The sequence below is a fragment of the Pteronotus mesoamericanus genome, unplaced genomic scaffold (assembly GCF_021234165.1).
Source record: "Pteronotus mesoamericanus isolate MK-2021 breed Mesoamerican mustached bat unplaced genomic scaffold, CSHL_Meso_final contig_74, whole genome shotgun sequence".
NCBI lineage: Eukaryota > Metazoa > Chordata > Mammalia > Chiroptera > Mormoopidae > Pteronotus > Pteronotus mesoamericanus.
The window spans coordinates 27,291,530-27,309,724 of record NW_026555247.1 but is presented as its reverse complement, the minus strand read 5'-3'; the positions used below and the strand labels follow the sequence as shown (position 1 = coordinate 27,309,724).

General features: G+C 55.0%; 1 protein-coding gene across 2 annotated transcripts in view; it reads left to right on the top strand.

The window, feature by feature from the left end:
- MYO5B (myosin VB) overlaps nt 1-18,195 on the top strand; it is a 284,649-nt gene that overhangs the window by 251,497 nt on the left and 14,957 nt on the right. Inside the window, exons 27-31 of one of the 2 annotated variants that reach the window (XM_054583630.1) lie at nt 3,125-3,190; nt 5,480-5,719; nt 7,437-7,537; nt 13,689-13,766; nt 16,827-17,025. In XM_054583630.1, coding sequence (XP_054439605.1) covers nt 3,125-3,190; nt 5,480-5,719; nt 7,437-7,537; nt 13,689-13,766; nt 16,827-17,025 — 684 coding nt within the window. The remainder of the gene's footprint in view (nt 1-3,124; nt 3,191-5,479; nt 5,720-7,436; nt 7,538-13,688; nt 13,767-16,826; nt 17,026-18,195) is intronic. The other variant, XM_054583631.1, reaches the window with a different exon arrangement.

The following is an 18,195-nucleotide window of genomic DNA, read 5'->3' as shown; positions in this document are numbered from 1 at the left end:
TGCCTGCAGGGCAACGGGCGGCCACTGTTTAAGCCAGTGGGGGAGCGAGCAGCACCGTCACCCACTGGCCAAGAGGACCAGGGCCGTGTGATGAAAGATGAACACAAGCAGAGTCACATGAGAGCAGAGAATGTGTTGCCTTCTAGCTGGAATCTGGCGTGGGCCCGAGGTCAGCCCCCTGGGGCCAGGGGCAGCCCAAGGTCACAGGCCCCCACCCTCATCCCCATGCCTGCGCCCTCGCCCCCGTCCAGGTCATCGTCAGCCCTGAGCATTGAAAAATACTGTGGGAGGCCTTAGTGTCCCCAGACACGTCTCCCACTCTCCGTCACAAAGACCCTCCGCGCTGTGCTGGTGCCAGGCTTGTGTTCAAAATGTTCGTTAAATGAGAGGAGATAAAAATGTAAGAGACGTCCCCGGCCATCGAGGAATTTGTAAAGTAGTTGGGGAGGGCCAGATAGAACAGGGGAAAAATAGAAGACAACATTGGCAGCGCAGAAGTAAAGGTAGGGCTGGGTGCAAACAGACTGGTGCTTGTCAGCAATGGCAAGGAGAGGAGAGCCACATTTCTCAGGAGGGGTAAGGACCACTTCTAATGGGTTACAGGGCCGAGTGGGACATGAGTCATATCGTAAGCTGACCTCATAGTGGGTTCACCAAAAGCCTTAGGTCTGTTCTCGGGCCTGAATTGCCCGTTGTGGGGTTCAACCCACTCCCCGCACCCTCAGCCCTGCCTACCCTGCTGCCTCCTCCACACAGTGTCTTTGTGTAACACCTGACTTCCCTTTCCAATCAGATGTGTTACGGATGCTGATAAATTCTTGAGGGTTTTTTTTTCTTCCCTCCTGATTAGTAAGTTGGGGAGGTCAATCTTGCTGATGGAATTCAATCTCTCAGGAGGATTGGATTCAGAATGGGAAGATTAGTTTTATAAGTGACTTCATTCAGTTGGAAGGTAAGCTGTCCTGACAGGTGAGCGCAAAATCAAATATTTGCAAAACTGCATAGATGACTTCAGACAGTGCTTGATGCACCCAGTGTCTGGCGCACGCACTGCCCCTGAAGATTCACTCTCTTGGTTCCTCACCTCAGAGATGCCTAATCACTTTGAAATCCTGGCTTTAGGTCTTTTGTTTGTCTGGATACCAAATAAAAGGGAGTATTTCTTTGCTTAAAAAATAATCACTGAGCAAGAGGTGGCACTGTGGGCTGGGCGCATGGCCCTGTCACTGCGCCGAGGGTCGCTCTCCAAGGAGAGTGGCCTGGTTCCCAGCAGGGCTTAGTACGAAGGCCACGGGGGCGCGGGTGGGGGCAGGGAGGGGGAGGAAGTCCCTGTCTAGCTCCCTGAAACCGCTGTCAGAGGTGGTGTTCTTGGGCCTGCCCTAGGTCCCGAGGAGAACCCTGAGGCACCCGGGTCTTTATTCCGGAGTTGAGGCCCGGGGCCTCAGTTACAGAGAGAAGCCAGCCTTTGCATAAGGAATGGTGGGGACTCTGTAGGAGGTACCGTCAGAGGGGGAGTGACCGAGCCGGCCGCGAGGACGGGGCCTCCATGACCGCCAGCCAGGCTGTCTGTGTACATGACCTTCCATCTATCCATCTCGCTTCCCCAGGCCTGGTGACACCACCCTGGCCACCAGGGTGATTTCAATGGACTGCCCGTGTGGATACATGACAACCAGCACATACTAGTGTTCATAGCTATTTGAATTTGAGTCAATGGTCTCCTTTCCAAGAGCCTAACACACTCAGCAATTGTTCACGGCCATCCAACAAATCCGTGCTGCAGAGGACGCAAGCACAGGCCTCTCCCGCTGCAGCGGCAGGCTCCCACCTGACCCTGATCAGACACAGCCCTGCTGATGCTGGTGAAGCAGAGGCTGCTGCCTTGGAGCGCATGCTCCCAGGTTGCTGGCTGGACAGGGTGCAGTCACTGCCACCATCCTCGCTGTGGGCGGAGCTGCAGAAGGTGTTCAGGTCCAGTCCCGGCTCCAAGCCCAGTGCACCCAGTCCTGCCACAGCAGCGGGTGGGTGGCCTTGCCTTGAACTCAAGGTTGCTAGCACTGTAGATAATCAAATTATACACTGTCAGGCTTTAGCCCAAAAACCCATCTTATTCAGAGACGATCACCCATCACTTGAAGTCACCCCAAGCGGCTAACCATTTACGAAGGAGTTTCAGAGCCTTCTCACTGGACAGACGAGTAGCTCCGAATAATTATAGGAATCACTGGCCCAGCTGCATCTTAATGGACTAGTTAGTGTTCCAGTGGCTGCTGTCCCCATCTATTAGCGTGCGAGTTCTGATGCCAGGTGGCATTAGCTGGGCATCAGAGAGGTTGACGGTCATACACTGCCTGTCGTAGGGTGACATGAAGAAGCAGGCTTCCCACATGGTGCTCGGTGATTTTATTGGGAAAACAGAATAATACACTGTGCGCACACACATTCCAGAAAACCTAAGAGTAGCTCTTTAATCTCATTAATAAGTATGGAATTATTATATATTAATTAACCTCTTTAATAAGTGCATGAGTCTTAGCTGTGATGTTTCCTAAAGCTGTTGAAACCAAGTACTACAAGCAGGTGGCTTAAAACAACAGGAACTTATTGTCTCATAGTCCCGGAGGCCAGAGGTCAAGAATTACGGTTTTATCATTAGTTCCCTAAAAGCTTTCAGGGAGAATCTGTTCCATGCGGGTCTGAGCTCTCGTGTTGCTGCCACGTTGGCGTTCCTGGCTGCATCGCTTTCATCTCCGCCTCCAATGTCACGTGGCCGTCTTCCCCATGTGTCTGTCCAAACTAGGCTATCGTCAAGGTACCAAGAGTTAGGACTTCATCATCTCTTTGGGGGCAGCCTAACCCCTAACACAATGTTACACATATTCAACCTGTAGGTACCTGTAAGGATCACATGCATAAAGTTCAGGAGGGGGCGGGGTGGGCGGGGGTTGGGGGTGTTGTTTATGGAGCGCTTCTGGTGGCCTGAGCAGTGAGCTGTGTTTTGAAGGTGGGAAGGGAGGACCCGTGGTGAGGGCAACGCAGGCACATTTGACCATCCCTGGAAGCACTGCTGTGGAGTATCTGCTTTGTGGTGTGTGCTCACCTTTCTGTCTCTCTATACGTGCAGGTGGAACAGCCGAAGAATGATGTAGACCTGGACCAGGATGCAGATCTAGCCTACAATACACTGAAGGTAAGGCTCTCGGACTCCCACCCCACGGGGCACGGATGGCAAAGCTGGGCATCAGCTCCGGGCTGCTCTTGAGGAACGCCACAAGCACACCACTTCACCTTCCCGCACTTGGAAGTTAAGGACGTTTCATATTTACTACAGGGAACTACAATGTATGTTCATAGGAAACTGTTCCCTGCGTTCGCCATACTTCTCACACACAATGTGGGGTTTTCCAACACTAAGCAATGCTCTGGTTCTCTGTAGACACCAGCCAGGTGTCCTACAACTTGTTTCTGGCACTGTCTACCTGGAGTTAGCACAGAGCCACAAGACTGCTGCCGCTTCAGACGCCAGTCACATGCGTGGGCCCCCAGGTGATCCACGCGTCTGTCTAGCTTGGCAGCAAGTCAGGGGTTCCCACCACACCCTCCTCAGGTTCGGACTCAATTTTGAAACGATTTACATCTTTCTGGATTAAATACCTTTGTGTCTGTGATGAATTCAGATCACTTAAAGCCTGATGATCACACAAACACTGCTGGAGACACCAACAATGTGAGGACCGCTCACAGAACTCAAGAAAGCCCTTTACTTCCTATTTCTGGCTAATTATGAAGGCTACAACTCAGGAACGGCCAAGTGGAAGGGACACGGAGGACAAGGGATGAAGGAAAAGACAGAGAGCCTGCCTGTCGCTGCCAGCACCTCGACGGGTTGAAGGTCTCGGAGCCCCATCACCTCAGGTTCCATGGTGGTTCCGCTGTGCAGGCATGACAGACTAATGTGCTGGCATGTAACTCAGTCCCCAGGCCCTCCCCTGCCCTTTTCTGGAGGTCAGTGGGCGAACCCTCTAATCACAAGATCGGTTCCCCTGGCAGCCAGTCCCCATCGCCAAGGGTCGCCTCACTGGCATAAACTCAGGTGCGGTGGCAAGAAGCTTACTATCAGTAACAGAGATGCCTCCCCCCGCCGCCCCCCACCCTGTTGCTCAAGATGTTACAAAAGAATTTTAGAAGCTCTATACCTGGAACTGGGGCCAGAGACCAAATGCAGATTTTTTACAACGTCACGTACGTCTTACCTGCCTGATTCGGTTTCAGTTAAAATAAAATGTGGCCAGTGGAGTAAGACCATTTTGCAAAAGCAACCAAGACTCACACGGAGATAGATGCAAGGCAGGGATCCCGCCGTGTGTCCGGGGCTGCCCTGTGGAGGGTGGTGACGGAGGGTGGACGGCCTCTGACCCGAGGGGACACGGGCCTGCTGCGGTCCTGCAGTGATGGGGGGCGGGCCCCCGAGGGAGGAGTGTGAGAAAAGGGACATCGCAGCAGCCCCACGCCCCTGGTCCCATTCCCTGAGACTCGGGAATTGGGACTTTACCCAATCTGCCAGGGTTGGTCAGTCTGGTCCCATGTATAGGACCACACATGCCTCCGGGAATAGCTGTGAATCACACCCTGGTCCTGATCAAATTGGATTTGAAAAATCCTGCCCACAAGGACATGAGCGAGATGAGGCTACACTGGGAGGACCTGTGACGAGTGGTGATTTGGCTTAAACTCTGGATTCCCCTGATCCTTCTATAATGAGCAAAGGAACCCAGCTCTGGGGCAGACGCACACCACGTGGGGACCAGGCTCAAGGCTCAGGCGTGCTGTCTGTGGGGTTGAGATCGGGTAGAGGGGTCCTCGGGCCAGGCACACGTGACAGAGCACTGTCCCAGGAGGCCTGCGGAGGCGTGGCGGGGGTGGCAGATGGACGCCCTGGGCTCGAGCCGTGGCTCACCCTCTGCAGAGCTCACCACGAGCCTTGCCGCCCGCCCTCAGCCTCCACGCTCCTTCAGAAAACACGGAGGCCATGCCCCGTGGTCTCCTGGCCCTGGGCCCTGCAGCTCTGTAATGAGCGTGCGAGCAAAGCCCACTTGTCCTCACTTTTTTTGTTTTCTTTGGGAAATTTTGAATCTCATCTATCCCAGGGCCCTACCAGCAATGTTTGTGTGATCATCAGGCTTTAAGTGATCTGAATTCATCTCAGACACAAAGGTCTTTTATCCAGAAAGATGTAAATACGTTCCAAAGTTGAGTTTCAGTGGTACTTCTGGCTCTGAATACAGGTAGTTTCCCACCCCCCCACAACCCGGCGTGGATAGGTGGTGGCTTCCTGTGTGACCAAAACAACAAAGGAGCGTTCCTGGTCTCAGGAGGACGGGCAGGCTAGGTTGGTTGAAGAAGGTGGAGGAGGAGCCCCACGTGGGGAGGGAGCCCTGGATTCACAGGGTGATGGCGTGTCTCTCGGACTGTCTTCCAGAGGCAGGAGCTGGAGTCAGAAAATAAGAAGCTGAAGAACGACCTGAACGAGCTGAGGAAAGCCGTGGCCGACCAGGACACCCAAAACCACTCCCCACACAGCTCCCCAGACGGCTACAGCCTCCTGCTGAACCAGCTCAAGCTGGCCCACGAGGAGCTCGAGGTCCGCAAGGAAGAGGTGCTCATCCTGAGGACCCAGATCGTCAGCGCTGACCAGCGCCGACTTGCCGGCAAGAACACGGTAACAAGATGGCGGCCGCAGGTGGGCTTGTTGGGGTGACACTAGGTGACAGTTTTGGTGTGTTTCTCATTATCTTGACCCTTGAGGGTGTTAAAACCTACAAGAGCAGAGTCTTTGCGCAAGGGGCTCCTCTAAAGGCAGAGCCAGGTACTTGCTGCCCTCCCAGCGAGACCCTTTGAGAGACTTGGCTGGAAGTTTCTAAAATCTTCTAAAATTTATTAACATGAACACATTCAAAAGGAACAAGACACAGAATTAGAGACAGGGGCCACAGCCTGAGTAGTCCTCCTGGCCTGGTTTTTCACCTCATGCCTTGTCCCTCGCTATTTACTTTGTATTTGAGGTGAAGGAAGTTTTTCCTCTCTCTCAGTCCTCCCAGGGTGGCAGGCCCAGCTTCGTATTTGTTCCTAATGTCTTCACCTGCTGGGACAGGCTGTGGAGTGGGAGGGCGGGGACTGAGGTGGCCTGGGTCACTCTGGACTCTAAGAGGCTGGGTCACTTCTGAGCACCGACCCTGGGGCGGCATGGGCGTGGGTAGGCAGACAGTAATGAATGTAAAGGATTCAAAGCTGAGAGATCGGGGTGACGCCCGCTGGATGTGGGGCGCTCTCCTCCTGGAACACCGTCCTTGCCGTCTTACCCCCGCCATTCACACTCTGTGCCTTTCACAGCCAGGCCTGGTCGCTCTGTGCTGCTTCCATCATGACCTGTTGTTTTAATCCTCACCCAAAGGCGTGCTTATTGATTTGAGGGCAGGGGGGTGGAATATAAACATTAATGTGAGAGAGAGACATCAACCAGTTGCCTCTTGTACGCACCCTCACCAGGGACTAAACTTAGAACCTATGTATGTGCTCTGACCAGGAATTGAACCTGCGACCTTTTGGCCCGTGGGACAATGCTCCAACCAACTGAGCCACACCAGCCAGGGCCCAATGTAATCTTAAAGTCACATCCCTTCCTGGGTTTAACTGCTATTATCTGAAATGGTACCGGGCCTTTGTCTTTTTCCAAAGGTTCATTTTTATACTTCTGTCTGGATATATAGTCATTTTTAAAATTTTTCTCAATTTTAGTTGACACTCAATATTATTTTAGTTTCAGGTATATAGCATAGTGGTTAGACATTGATGTAATTTATAAAATGTTCCCCCTGCCCTTCTATTGCCAGTGCCCACCTGGCATTGTATATAGTTACTATAATATCATGGACTACATTCCCCAAGCGGTACTTCACATCCCCATGACTGTTTTGTAACCACCAAACTGTGCGTCTTAATCTCTTCACCTTTTTCACCCAGGCCCCCAACACTCCTCTCATCATGGGTCTGTTTCTGTTTTGTTTGTTCATCTTGTTCTTTAGAGTCCACATGTAAGTGAAATCATACGGTGTTTGTGTTTCTCTGACTGACTTATTTCCTTTAGCATAATACCCTCTAGGTTCGTCCATGTTGTTGCAAATGGTAAGATTTCATTCTTTTTATGGCCGAGTAACAGTCCAGTGTGTACGCGTTCCACAGCGTTTTTAGCCAGTCGTCTCCTGATGGGCACTTGGGTTGTTTCCATAGCTTGACAACTGTAAATAATGCTGCAGTGAACGTAGGGGCGCACATATCTTTTTGAATCGGCGTTTTGAATTTCTTCAGAGATGTAAAGTCCGTTTGTGACAATTGTTTGTAAAACCAGGGTTTTTCTTTTGTTTAACCGGGGGCCCTAGGAGCCGAACATCGATGCCAGAACAAGCTGGCCCAACAGCGAAAAGCACGTGGATCAGGAAGACGCCATCGAGGCCTATCACGGGGTCTGCCAGACAAACAGGTAAGCCCCACCTCGCGGTCGCTGTACGTGGAGGAGGCGCCAGCAGAGGGTCCTGCCCAGCCTCACCAGTGAGGGCTGCTCGGGGACACCGACCACGTAGGCATCAGGGCCGCACCGGTCCTAGGAGATGAGTGGGGGAAGCAGATGCAGCGAGCCCCGTGACCTCAGGGGGCCGGGTGTCAGCTCTGCCAACTCCAGGGACAGCTGGGCCCTATGAAAGCGCTTGGTGGGGAGCTTCCCTGGGAGGGCAGACAGGGGCCGAGAAAGGGAAAATATGGCTCTTCCCATCGAGCGGGGAGTTGGCACCAGTGGCCGCCAGAGCAGGAGGCAGGGCCTGCCCCAGCCGTGTGCTGCCGTAGCATCTTCACTCAGCCTCGCTGCGGGGCGTTCCACAGTGGAGGCCCCGTCGCCTGTCACTCAAGAGAGACAACCCAAGCTCGGTCCAACGAAGGCTGGGTGGGAGGAGGTGACCACTGCCGCCTTGGCTGCAACGAGGTTGCCCTGGATTTTAGTTAACCCACCCGCTCTGGTCCCTCCTCGGGAATGAGCTACCCAGGGTTAAGGCAAAGAGTGGCTGTCGAAGGGAGGCAGGAGGGCCCGGGATGCGGGACAGAGCCGAGACCCCAGGGTCCTGTGGCAGAGGGCTTGGGAACGTGCACTCCAGAGTCCAGTTGCTTCCTGTTTAGTAATTACCTCAGAACCGCTCAGTGTCCTCACCTGCAAATGGGGGCCACTCGCAGCCGCACACTTCACATGGCGATTGAGAAGATGGGGTGAGTTAGTCTGCGTGAAGCGCTTAGGACAGTGCTGTGCGTGTTCAGTTTGCACAGCGTTAGCGCTGTGGTCTCCACTGTCGCTTCTCTTGTGCCCCTTTGTGCCCCTTGGGGCGCTGGTAAGAAAGGAGCCGGCCTTTTCCCTGCCTGCCTTTCTTCCTTAACCTCAACTTACTGAATGTGGAGCAATCACGGTGCATTTGTTCCAACTGCTGAAAACAGCACGCACTTCCAGAAACCGTCAGTAGGTGGCTCTGGGGGTGCAGCATGAAGTGTGTGGGAATGTCCTGGAGTCATGCACTCCTTAGTGGTCTCAGTGAAAGATTTCCGGATCTTTTCATCTAGCCGCTTTCTGCACATGGGGAAACTGAGGCCCAGAAGGGTTGACCTGGTCTGTAACTGAGTTAAGGTAGAATCCAGGAGGCCTGACTTCCAGGCTGAGCTGCCTCCGGCCCTCTGTGTTGGTAATCAGAAGGCCCCCAGGAGGAAGCTAAATTTATTTCGACAGAGATGTATATAATTCTTTTTCCATAAGAAGGGAGAGAAGAAAATGAAGGTGAAACTCACAGCACTAAAACTACTCAAGGATTAGTCATTTTAAATTATCTTGAGTGAAGATAAGAAATGAGACGAGTAAGAAAAAAGAGCCCAGGTGATATTTAAAACTCCAAGGAAAGAAAGAAGCAGGCACACCTGGTCCTGGCCAGCCAGCCTGCGTATCTCTCTGATCTTCTGAACCAGCACTGTTATCAGCTCCCTTTCTCTTCATTCAAATAGCTGTCAGGGATCCAGTCTCAAGTATAGGTTTCCCAGGAGCCGCTTAATACCCTGGATTTGTCTTCCTTTGTAAGCAATAATGCTCGTGATAAAATAAAAACAGCTTTTCTGATACCTTAAAATGATTCTGTTTCCAGCAAGCCCAGGGTACAAAAGGGAACTAATAGCCTATGGACCAAGTTAAGCCCAGAAGGAAGCCACTGCCCCGGAAGAACTGGTTCCCCAACCAGTACCCGCCCACTGGAGGTGACATCTGTGGGTTGGCCTCTCCTCCTCTGTGCTGAGTTCCAGCAGGGAGGGAGGACAGCCAGGCGGGCTGGCAGGGCAGGAGCATCTGGACTGTGATTCCCAGAGCCTGCCTGGCGAGGATGTCTTGTTACAGGAAGAGCTGCCCTGGCCACAGGGGAGCTTTGAACACGCTCCATTACTTCCCCTTTCCCGTGTTCCTGTAATGGAGAGTGTCCTGGCTTAAATGGAAATTGTCTTGTGCATCGGTGATGGGGGGCAGAGGTGGCAAGAACTTACATACACTGAATTTTGCTAGATTTCTAGAAGGATCTGAGATGCCCCCATACCCCATCACAGCCTCTCTATAAAGAATCTGTGGTCCCCAAGTTCAAAACTTTTTTCACTTGGTAACTTCCATAGTTACAGAGCTGTTTTGATTTTTACATGTGTGTCTTTCCTATTGTCTCCAAATTGGGGGAGAGAAGCCAGTCTTGAGGGCCTGCTCTGGAAATAGCCACAGGGATATGTATAGCATTTCTGGTTCCGAAAACTCCCTCATTTCACGTCTTGGGAACTAAAAGAAACCGGCGCATTGCTACCATTTTACATGGGGCAGACCTGAGGCAAGGGCTGGGCTTCGCCCCCTCGATTGACGGCTGCAGGCAGAGGTGGGTGTTTGGGGAGCACCTTCCCACTGCTGTTTGAGCCCGTCTGTCAGGGCGCACCTGGGAGAGGGACGGGGGGAGGGGCGAGCAGAGCAGGGGTCCCTGCTGCTCTGGGCTGGCCTCACCTCTAGGCCTGCACTCCGGGTCAGAGCTGGGGAGGAGCAGATGTGTGGCCAGGGCACAGGTCTGGCTCCAGGAACGGAGTGCGTCCCATTGGCCCCAGGCCATTTCCATCCAAGCCTCTCCACACCTGTAGAGCTCCAAAACGAAATTTAGGGTGCATCTCTTGGGTCCCCAGAAACCTCCCTCCAGGCCCTCTTCACCCCACAGGTCCCATGAAACAATAGGAGGCCCTCGGCCCAAAGAGTGGCTTTGCTGTTGCCACCTGGGCTTGGGCAGGAGAACCCTTGGCGACCTCTCACCCCGTAACGGACCTGCCCAGGACGGGGGAGACCTTGCTTAACCAGGAAGGGGTGTGTGCAGCGGCCTTAGAGGAGGTCGAGTTGATGGGCAGACGCCCAGGTGCTGCAGGGTGTCTTGCTGGGAATGGCAGGACATCCCCTTCTGTCTCCCCAAGTTCTGCTGTTCCCAAGCCGTCAGCACAGTTCTGGCTGCTGTGCTTCAGTGGCTGATCATCACCATCCATGACAGTTCACCTTCGTGTGGCCAGGCCTGTTGTTTGCCGTGTTTCTCTCTTGTTCATGGTGTGGGGGTGGCCACTTGCCATTTCCTAGAGAGCCCAAGAAATCTCCCTGGCAGCTGGGTAGAAAGTATTGGTGTGACTTAAATAAGAGCATCCGTGGAGCACAAAGTGGCCATTTTAGAAATGGAAAACTGACCAGCTCCCAGCTGACGGGGACCTTGCTCATTTCTGTCCACAGGGAGGCACGTCCTTAAACCAGTCAGGGGGTTGGGGGCTGGGCCCTAATTTTCAGTTTTGACAGAGGGAATCACGTGCTGTCCCAGGCCTTATCTGGTGCGTGACCCTTACAATTATCAAGCTTGTATAATTGGTCATATAATTAAAGATCTAGAAGAAACCTCTCCGATAATTCAGTGGAGCACTTCCACTTGAGATGTGAAGAGAACAATTAGCCCTGGCCTCCCCGCCGGCCTCCCCACCAGCCTCCCCAGCCTCCCCAGCCTCCCCAGCCTCCCCAGCCTCCCCAGCCTCCCCAGCCTCCCCACAAGCTTGTTGGCAGCAGAGCCAGGAGCTGCCCTCCAGACAGTGGGCTTGCTGGCCAGTTTTGCGCTGCCTCCTGCCCTTAGAGACTGGGCCTGGTACTGCTTCATGTGTGTCTGTGGCCTCTTTGGGAATGGGGCTAAGCACAGGAGGCTCTCCGTGAGTATTTGTTGATTGAGTGACATCCCATTTAACAAATTCCTGTGAGCTGAGTTCTTTGGGGTTTTCCTTCTCCAACCACCAGGTGGCGCGCCCTCCCCATCCTCTGCCCCTAGTGGTGCTTGAGGACTTGGGGGGAGAAGCTTCTGGCGAGATCGGGTTCTCTTTCATCTGGGAACAAAGAGTGGACCTGAAGTTGGTTGACTAGTTTTTAATTTACTCGCGTGCCTGACTTCTTGAGCATGGTGGGGTGACTGGGCTGCACGGTTCCCTACTTTAATCTTTGTGCGTGACACCTGGCATGTCACAGAATTAAAAACTGTGTGTCTCCTCCCGAGGCTGGCGGGGTGGGATGAATGCCAGCCCCATCTCCGGAGAGCCCAGCAACATGTGTGCACCTCCCTGGAGAGGGTTAGGACTGGAGCATCTGCTGTCATGGGAACCGCAGGGTTGCGGTGCCTCTGGAAGAGAGGCCAGGAGCCCCAGGGTCTGGAGACTGGAGGCCAGTGGGAGGCAGGGGAAGAGCTCTAGACCAGGGTCAGGACACCTTTCACCTGGGTCCTAGTGTCTGGGTGTCAGTGTCAGGCAAGTAGTTGCCATCTTGCTGTCTCCCCGGCCCCCCACCACTGCGCCCCCTCCCTGCCCCAGTGTAGAAAACAGGAGGGTTAAAGAGAGGGCTGCCTGTGAGCCCTTCAGCAACCACACAGTCACCTTCTGGGCTCCACCCAAGAAGGACTGCAGCTGAGCCTGGATCCCTCCCAGTGGGCCACCCCTTTGGTTAAAGCACTAGCTTCTTGAGGGCCCTACCTAGCTGAATGTAAGTGGTGATGCCTGAGAGGGGGAAGGTTCTAAGCTCTCAGCCCCTCTTAATTAACACAGCCATTGGCAGGGGGGCGGGGCGGGGTAAAGGGAACACACAGGGCAGCTGAGCTCTGCACGGGGCAGCCTCGAGTCTACAAGCAAAGGGTTAGGGGAGGGCTCGGACATCTGCAGGGCCTGAGCCTGCAGAGCAGGGGTGCCCAGCATAGACCTGCTGGCAGTAATTCCTCCCTCCGCGCTCCCACCCAGCCGGAGAGAGAACAAACTGTGACAGAAAGCAGATCCGGGGAACAGAAGCCAAGGAGGAACGCCTGGAAGTGCGCTCACCGCCACCTCTCCTGCCCTTTCTTTCTGGCAGACGGAGTAGGACCTGGGGTTGATGTGAGCAGCCCAGGTGTGGCCCGCAGGGGTGAGGCCCTGCTCAGTGAGGCTGAGCTGGGGAAGCTGTCACGGTAGCCACATGCCCTGGATCTCCCACACAGGCTGGCAGGCAGTACAGTGGCTGACCACGGCCAAAACTCTCCTGGGGGTGGTTGTCTTCCCCGGAGTTAGGAAGGGGCTACTGGTCTTTAGAGCAGGCTGTGGGCTTCAGCTCCTGCCCAGAGAGCTGGGATCCCACGGGCAGGCGCTTCCCCAGGGCGGAGGGGCAGGATCCTGACGGGGTTTGCCTGCCACTCACCACTCAGACCCACTGGACTCTGAATGTCTCATGAGCCCAGGGCTGTTCTGGTGGCAGGTGGAGGTACGTGTGACGTGCACCTGATCTCCTGAGCTGCCTTGCTGGCGACAGGCCAACACTGGGCAACTGGGGAGGGTGACAGAATTTGCAGGTGGAATAAACAGGACTAACACACCGCCATCCTGAGATCGAGGTCGAAAGCTCCGTTCTCATCCTGCTGGGCACAGACTCTCTAGTAACTGTTTCTCTGTGCAAGGCCGCAGCGGGCGCTGGAGTTGAGACAGCATTTTTTTGCCCTTAGGTGGTGACAGAAAAAGAGATGCCCATTGCAAAGCAGACAGAATACAACATGTAGTCTCCTTCCTTACCCTCCCTGAGCCAGCGTCCCACGGCGCTGCCCGCTGCCCTGCTCAGTGTCCATGGGGCTCCTCCCTGCCCTGCTTGTGTTTCTGCTGGGTCTCCCCTCCTAATTCCAAAGAGTCGCTCCACTAAGAGGAGAGGACACGGAGTGAGGACTTGTGAAGGCCCACACAGCCAAGCCCTGGCTGCTCAGGCTCCCCCCACTGATGCCACCCTTGGCTGCGGCCATGCTTTCCTGTCCTGTGGGGGTGAGTGAGTCCCGCAGGAGGGCTCAGGGCAGTGGCTGGCACCTGGCAGACGGGGTAGGGGTTTTGTTTGCAGTCACCCACATGCCGAGACAAGAGAGGAAGGAGGGAGCCCAGATTTCTTGAGCCCCTGCACCCCGACCCCTGCTCTGGTTTCCGAACCTTGGCTGGAATCGCCTCGCTTTCCTGGGCTCTCTGCCTGCCTGTCTCTTTCCTCTACACTGGACGCCCTGTGTTTGTGTGTGTGTGTCCTTTATTTCTAGCAAGACTGAGGACTGGGGCTATTTGAATGAAGACGGAGAACTCGGCTTGGCCTACCAAGGCCTAAAGCAAGTTGCCAGGTCAAATACATGCCTTTTCTTCTGTGTCCGCTTTGTCTGTTCCACCTGCCTGTGTCTGTGTTTTTCAGCTGGAGAGGCTGCAAGGGCATGGGGCGCAATCCACGGGGCGTGTGCAGGGTGGCCCTCCCGTGTGGGTGCGGTGGGGAGGCTGCTTGTGTGGGTCAAGGTGCTAGCACTCGGTGGCTCGGTGGAACGTGCCCTAGAAACCACCTACTCCAACTCACTGGCTCCATGTCTGAAGGAACAGATATGGGGATTTCACATGACAGCAGGCACACAGCTATTTTTAGAACCAAGCTGAGAAGGAAATTTAACTCTGGGGCCTCCTGAGTCTGTGCAGCTTCTATGCTACATGCTGACCCTCCTAACTCTGCAGGAGCAGCTGAAAGCATCGGCTGGATCTTGCTGTTGGTTGTGTTCCACGTAAGGGCTCCCAGGGGCCTGCCCTCCGCGCAGCCTGCCTGCTGCTCCCTGCGCCTGTGACCGCCTCGCGCTGACAACCGCTGACAAACCCCATGTTCGGTGTGCTGTGTGTACCAAATCTGCCCCTCACGGCACATGCACGGGGCGAGAGCGCTGGAGCTTGCAGTGTTTAGGGACCTCGCTGCATACGCAGAAGAGCCAGAATTTGAACCTGGTTCCATTTGACAACAGAGTCTGAATCTAGAGCCCTTGGGCCTTCAGCCGTGGGTGAGCAGTTTAGTAAGGGAGGTTAGACATGCACAGACGTAATACAACGCAATGGTCACGTCACACATTTGTTGCCAGTGTGTGGCTTTTTGGGGCCATGGCATAGCTTTGTGCATTTGAGACTCCCAACAATAGATGGGGCAGTGGTCTTCAGGCCCATCTCCCAGAAGAGGAAACTGAGGCTCCAGGAGGTGAGGAAGAGCCACAGCTGGAGCCGGGTGCCCTCGTGCACCTTCTTCAGTGTACCACCTGCTGGTGACATAGTGAGGGTCCCCTTAGAGCAACAAGAGCATCTCTTCTTGGGAAAAGAAAGCCCAGGTCAGCTGGTTCATGAGAGAGTGTGTCTTCTGGCTCTGGGTTCAAATGGAGCCACCTATGAGCAAGGTGGCATCTGTCCCCATTTCCTTGATGGGAGAATGTGGATCAGAATAGAACCCGCCTCACTGGGTCACTCCAAGTTGTAGGGTAAGCACAGGTAAAGCTCTTTGATGTGGCTGGCATGTCACAAGCACAGAATAAATATTAGCTTCTGTTTCTATTACAATGCCTGTAATTCAATAAGATTGGAATCCCGTCCCATCCAGAAGTTTGCTTTTTCAAAAGGTGGGACCCACAGGTGGAGCTGGGTGACTCCTCATGGCGCTCTGTCAGCAGGTTAGCAGCGGCTGGACGCCCAGGTAACAAGGCGTTAATAAAGCAGAACAAGCACAGGCCCTGCGGCAGCAGAGCCGGCTCCCAGGGCCAGCTGTCCCTGGCGGTGGCCCCCCTCGCTCTCACCTGCAGGGTGAGGTGTCAAGCCTGACACTTGGGCAGGGATCCTCTGACCTTGCACAGAGCTCCAAGCTAAGTCACCCAACTACAGTTTACGCGGAGAGGAAGAAAAACGTGAGCGTAAACTCACAAATCAGGAACTGACCCTTGGGACAGAGTCCCTAGACCCCAGCTGTTTCTATCCTGGTTAAACTGGGACCTACCAGTTTAACCAGCTGGGACCTACCAGCTGGTTAAACTGAACCTACCTGTGGGCACCTTAGTGGATGGTAGCCAAGGCTGGGTGTTAGACGAATATCGTTTGTCCTCCAAAGTGCTGGTGTAATTCCCCAGTTTTGCCCCACGATCCCCGCATTATCCCTGTCCTGTGGCAATGCTGCCTGCGGGGGCGGGGGGCGGGGGGGGGCCATGGGGATCCAGTCATCCCCCCACCTTTTCTTTGTTCACCCGCATTGCTCTGTGGAGAAGCCCCTTGGGGGTCCGGTGTGGCTCCTGGTGCTGCTTTGGAGCCGACTGTGTGATGGAAAACGTGGCTGCTTCCACCCAGGGTGGAAGGTGGAGGCTTTCCCGTCCCTTGCTCCATTCTCTCTAGTGGCAGTTATCACGTCCCAGGACAATAGCACAACTGCAAAAATGTGGTGCCTCTTTGCCTCCCTGCCCGCAGAGCAGCCAAGAGCTGTCTCCAAGGCACTTCCGGGGTCCCCACCCTGTGCCCAGCTCTGGTCCCTGTCTTCATCTGTGTCCCAGGGAGAGACGGGCCAAGGTTCCCCGGGTGGACCATTGTGTCAGGAAGCTTTGGTGGTGCCTTCCATCCAGAGCCTCCTGCCTTTCTTGCACGTGAAGTTTACTAGATCAGGATTTCCGTTCAGGTGATCGCGTCCATGAAGGTAGCACCGTCGTCATATTAGTATGTAACTTCCGGGGGGTAGGGGGGAGGCTGCTTAGGAACCTTCATTAAGTTCTTGCCTTTGCCCAGGTAGCCTGCGCCCCCTGATCTTGGGCCTTTTAGACTCAGTCTTCCCTAGGTCTCTCTGCTGCTTGTGAAGGGGGGTAGGGGGTTGTTTATATAAAGCTAGAGATAAAGCAGGGGTAAGGGTGGTGAAAATAAAAAGGGGCTACTAATTTGCCTTTCTAAAACCTGCAGAGAATCTGCTCTAGCGAGAATACACAAGTAATTATTTCAGTCTGCCAGAGTCTTGTCTTAAGGAGACTCTTGCGAGCTTTGGGGCAAAGGTGGAAGCTTTTATTTAGAAGATGCTTCAAGAAATTTACTCCTGCTGATGAAATAGACTGTGCTCCAGAATGAAGAACAAGGGAATGAGGGGGATCGAGAAAAAGGCCCACGACCAAGGCTGTGTGTGTGACCCCCGTGTCCCATCCTCTGAGGGGACAGGCTGGCCTGCTTGCTGGGGGATGGGGGGACGCGGGACACAGATCTGTCAGATCTGTGCCCCTCAGCATCCGTCCCTTTGGGTTTGTGCACTTGCTGCTGCCGCTGCTACCTGCCTGGCCACCCCCTGCTGCATGTCCGTCGGGGGGCCCCTCATTCCGGGGCCCTGACTCCAGCCCCACGGTCACCTGTCCCCCTCCCTGGTACAGGCTGCTGGAGGCCCAGCTGCAGGCGCAGAGCCGTGCGCACGAGGAGGAGGCGGAGGGTCTCAGGGCCCAGGTGGAGGCCTTGAAGGAGGAGCTGGACAGGCAGCAGCAGACCTTCTCCCAGACGCTGCTGCTCTCCCCAGAGGCCCAGGTGGAGTTCGCCGTCCAGCAGGAGATGTCCCGGCTGACCAACGAGAACCTGGTGAGTGGCCATTGCCCGGCGGACCCCATCTCCGGGAAGTCACATTCCAGGATGGCCTTTAGCCAAGTGGACAAAGTCCATGTCCTTGGCCCAGTAGCAGGGACAGAGAATCTAGACACCAGCCAGCCAGCAAGGGCAGGCGGAGATATCTCAGCCATCTATTGTGGTACCACACACCAGCCTCCCCAAAACTTGGTGGCTTAAAACAGCAAGGACACGGTGCGGTCGGGGATTCTGGCCGGGCGGCGGGTGGCTGGTCACCGTGGCACTCGCTGGCGGGGGCTGGGGCGGGGGCTCCGAGGCAGCCGCAGTCCCATGTCTGGGGCCTCGGCGCTGGCTGCTGCTCGCCGTGGTGTCTGCCTGCCTGTCTCCAGGTGCTCTTCCTCACCCGCTGCTCTACCTGGAGCCACTCTGCAGGGCCGCTGGCTCCCAGGACAGTGAGAGCAGCGGCAGGGAGGCCTTGCAGGCCCAGCCCCGGAACTGGCTCAGGGTCGCTTCTGCCTCTTTTGCCTCTTTCTACTGACCGAAACAGACCGCTCAGCAAGGCCAGATACAGTGTGTGCTGGGGGTCATGGGAGGGGCTGTGGGTGGCCCTCATTGCTCCCAGTCTCCAGAGAAAGGGAAGGCAGTCTGTCCTTAGCTTACAGGTGAAGAAGGGAAATGACATGTAAAAAAGAAGAGAAAGGAGATCATGTTTCTGAAAACAGGATTCTACATGGGACTGACAGGTGTTGCAGAAGACAATGGTGCAGAGAGGAGGGTGGCGCTGAGGCAGGAGGCGTGACGACAGGCAGGGAGGAGAGGGAGGCGCGGGGACACTGGCACGGCGGCGGGGGGCACAGGGGGGCAACAGCCTCCTGCAGCTGAGCGGGCCTGCGGGGAGCCGCAGGGGTTGCCCGCCCCCCCCCCGCCCCCCGCCGTGCAGGCTCACCCACCGCAGGGCGGCGGCCCCAGGAGCCTGCCCCTTCAGAGCCAGGTCGCCCCGTGTGAGCAGTCAGTTCACTCATCCTAAGGGGGACAGTGGGGCCCCTGAGTAGCCTTGTATACAAATGACCTTCCTTCTCCCCGTCCCCTCTGTTTGTCCCTCTCTCCATCGGCATGTCCCAGTTTCGTACACAGGTGTGTAAGTAGGTGGCTTTATGGAAAAGAATATACATGTTAAATTGTTGG